Genomic DNA, 2523 nt, shown 5'->3' with positions numbered 1-2523 from the left:
AGGAAAGAAGGAAAAAAGAAAGCAGGAGGAAAAAACCCCCCGAGGAATGAGAAACACAGACACTGCTATCTGTAATTCTGTAATGTGCAGAAACGAGCGGAGGGGTTTGATCGAGCGGCTCGAGGCTCCAGGAAAGCATCTTCCAGTCCAGAGTCCAGCGCCGTGGCTCTCAGAGCAGCTGTCAGAACGTCCACTTGTGCTGGACACAGAACACACTCATAATAAACACCGTCCTGTATTAGGACTGTCCATTTAACACCTTAATTAGGTGTGATTATTTATGAAATAATAACATGATTAGCAGATTTCCCCTGTCCAGAGCTGTCCGTCATCTCACACTGATGCTGATGATCATGAAGCAGGACGACTGCGTGATGAAGTCTATTAGAATGTAGTTAAATGAGCACAAAAATCACCCTCTTATATTCATATCATATGATATAGTTCAGCAATATCACACCAGAAAGAGTGCTGTTTCTCCCCAATATCTGCTCCACTGATTCATACAACAGTTCATACAGTGGATATTTACGATTTAATCGCACATCATGTAATTAGATGATAAATGTTAAAGGTTTGACAGCTGTCCAGGATAGAGGCGCTCAGTCTTTCTCAGTTCAGAAGAATCCTCAGATGTGACGCAAACACACTAAAGGCCCGTTTCTGTGCGTCACTCCTTCTGTTTTTCTGCTCGGTGTTTCAGCAGCTTCCTGAACTCATTTCCTTCCCCAGACACGAAGGTCTCGCTGTGGCGAGGAGACTCTCACGGTCCGTCAGAAGTGCAGATCTAAGTGGTTAGGGTCAGGTCACTCAAGGCTTTCTGTGCTCATCTGTCACAGTGATGTTGAATCAGGGTTTCTTTGACTCTATCAGTGTCTATTTCACACACAACGGTGTGAAACGGTTACATATTTATTATATATTTTTTGTCTAAATTATGGAAAAATCTGTCATCATGAAAATATGTTTTTATTACAGACATTGTTTAAATGTCTATTTATATTTATAATAATATTTCAACAGCAAATCTGAGTATAAACTATTTATAATTAGATTATTAAAAAGTTGATATAAAACTGCCTTATGTGAAATCTAAGAGTGTTGATTATTAAATTTAATTAACTGATTATTAAATAAACATGTATATTACAATCATATTTTTACTATTTTAATGTACACTACCGTTCAAAAGTTTGGGATCAGTAAGACTTGTAATGTTTTTAAAGAATGTTTTATAATTTTGACCCATACAATGTATTGTTGGCTATTGCTACAAATATACCCCAGCGACTTAACACTGCTTTTGTGCTGCAGGCTCACATATAACTCAATGAACTGATTACATAAACTTTGGCTTAATGGAGTTCTGAAATCCTGGTCAGCTCACCTTTGACGTCGGGGTCGTCGGTGTGCGGCTCCAGGTTCTCGATGAGCTCCTGCAGCTGTGTTCTGCCCAGCGCCGGGGCCGAGGGCCGCCTGTCCTCCTCCTGCAGCAGCTCCAGCTGGATCTGAGGGATGGGGGTCCTCCAGTAGTGGAAGGAGTTGAAGAGCTCCTGCTCCGGGATCTCGTCTGATGAAGGAAGGCAGCAGGACTCGTCTGCGCTCAGTCTCTCGGCCGTCTGCTCTCCTCCATCAGCGGCGTCTGCGCTTGAGCTGGACGAGTCAAACACACCTGAGTGAGTGAGTGAGTGATGTGTGTCTCAGAGCTCAGCATCAGCCTCTCGTCTCACCTGCGCTCGTCTCTGAAGCACTGAGCCGTGTTACTGCTGGGGCTGGCGAAGGTGGAGATGAACGGACCGAGCGACTGAAACGCAGCCTGACGCACCTGTGAGCACAGCACACCTCAGCAACACAGAAACCACTCCATCTAGGCCTACAAATGGCATTTACTGCATAACGTGTGTGATGTGATCTCCAGCGCTGCTGTGAAAGACACTTTTGCATTTCATTTGTGAAAACTATATTCAAACAGAAAAAAAAAAACCTTCACTTCATTCCAACAAAATAAAAGTTTGGTTTAAGAGTAGGATGTACTTAAGAAGTAAAAAGTAATAATAAAATGGTAATACCACAATTTTTTATCCTTGTTTTAATTTAATTCAATTTATTAAAAAGAAATTGATTTGATTTTTGCTTACATTTTAAATGAGCAATCTAATTATTAGTTTTATGCATTCTTTTGATCATAAATTCGTATGAAGTAAAAAAAACAAAAACAAAAAAACAATTAATTTTCATATTTCATAGGGCCCTAAAATTGTAATTGTTAAATTATTAAAATATTAAATAAAAACCCAAACCCTAGTGATTAAACATTATACTGATTATTAAAATTTCATTAAATCATTACAATGTAACAGAAAAATTTTAACCGAAAATGCAGAAACAAAATAAAACGGAATTTGGGAAAAAGATTTCAAAGGGCCCTTTGAATGTAAATGTATTTTGTTCAACTACATTGTTTTTATATTGTATGTGACCCTGGAGCACAAAACCAGTCATAAGGGTCAATTTTTCAAAATT

The 2523-nt window shown here is 39.3% G+C and overlaps 1 protein-coding gene across 1 annotated transcript in view; it reads right to left on the bottom strand.

Moving 5' to 3' along the window:
• The window catches only part of LOC107690872 (serine/threonine-protein phosphatase 4 regulatory subunit 1-like), a gene marked incomplete at its 5' end in the record, with an annotated part of 4243 nt that continues 1720 nt past the window's right edge, over positions 1-2523 (bottom strand). The window contains 3 exons of the mRNA XM_016489293.1: positions 1-199; positions 1388-1653; positions 1731-1825. Of these exons, the coding sequence (XP_016344779.1) occupies positions 66-199; positions 1388-1653; positions 1731-1825 (495 nt within the window). The remainder of the gene's footprint in view (positions 200-1387; positions 1654-1730; positions 1826-2523) is intronic.

Source organism: Sinocyclocheilus anshuiensis, unplaced genomic scaffold (genome assembly GCF_001515605.1).
Source record: "Sinocyclocheilus anshuiensis isolate Anshui unplaced genomic scaffold, SAMN03320099.WGS_v1.1 scaffold2375, whole genome shotgun sequence".
In the NCBI taxonomy this organism is placed as follows: domain Eukaryota; kingdom Metazoa; phylum Chordata; class Actinopteri; order Cypriniformes; family Cyprinidae; genus Sinocyclocheilus; species Sinocyclocheilus anshuiensis.
The sequence above is the reverse complement of the archived record's forward strand: the minus strand, read 5'-3'. Positions and strand labels throughout refer to the sequence as shown.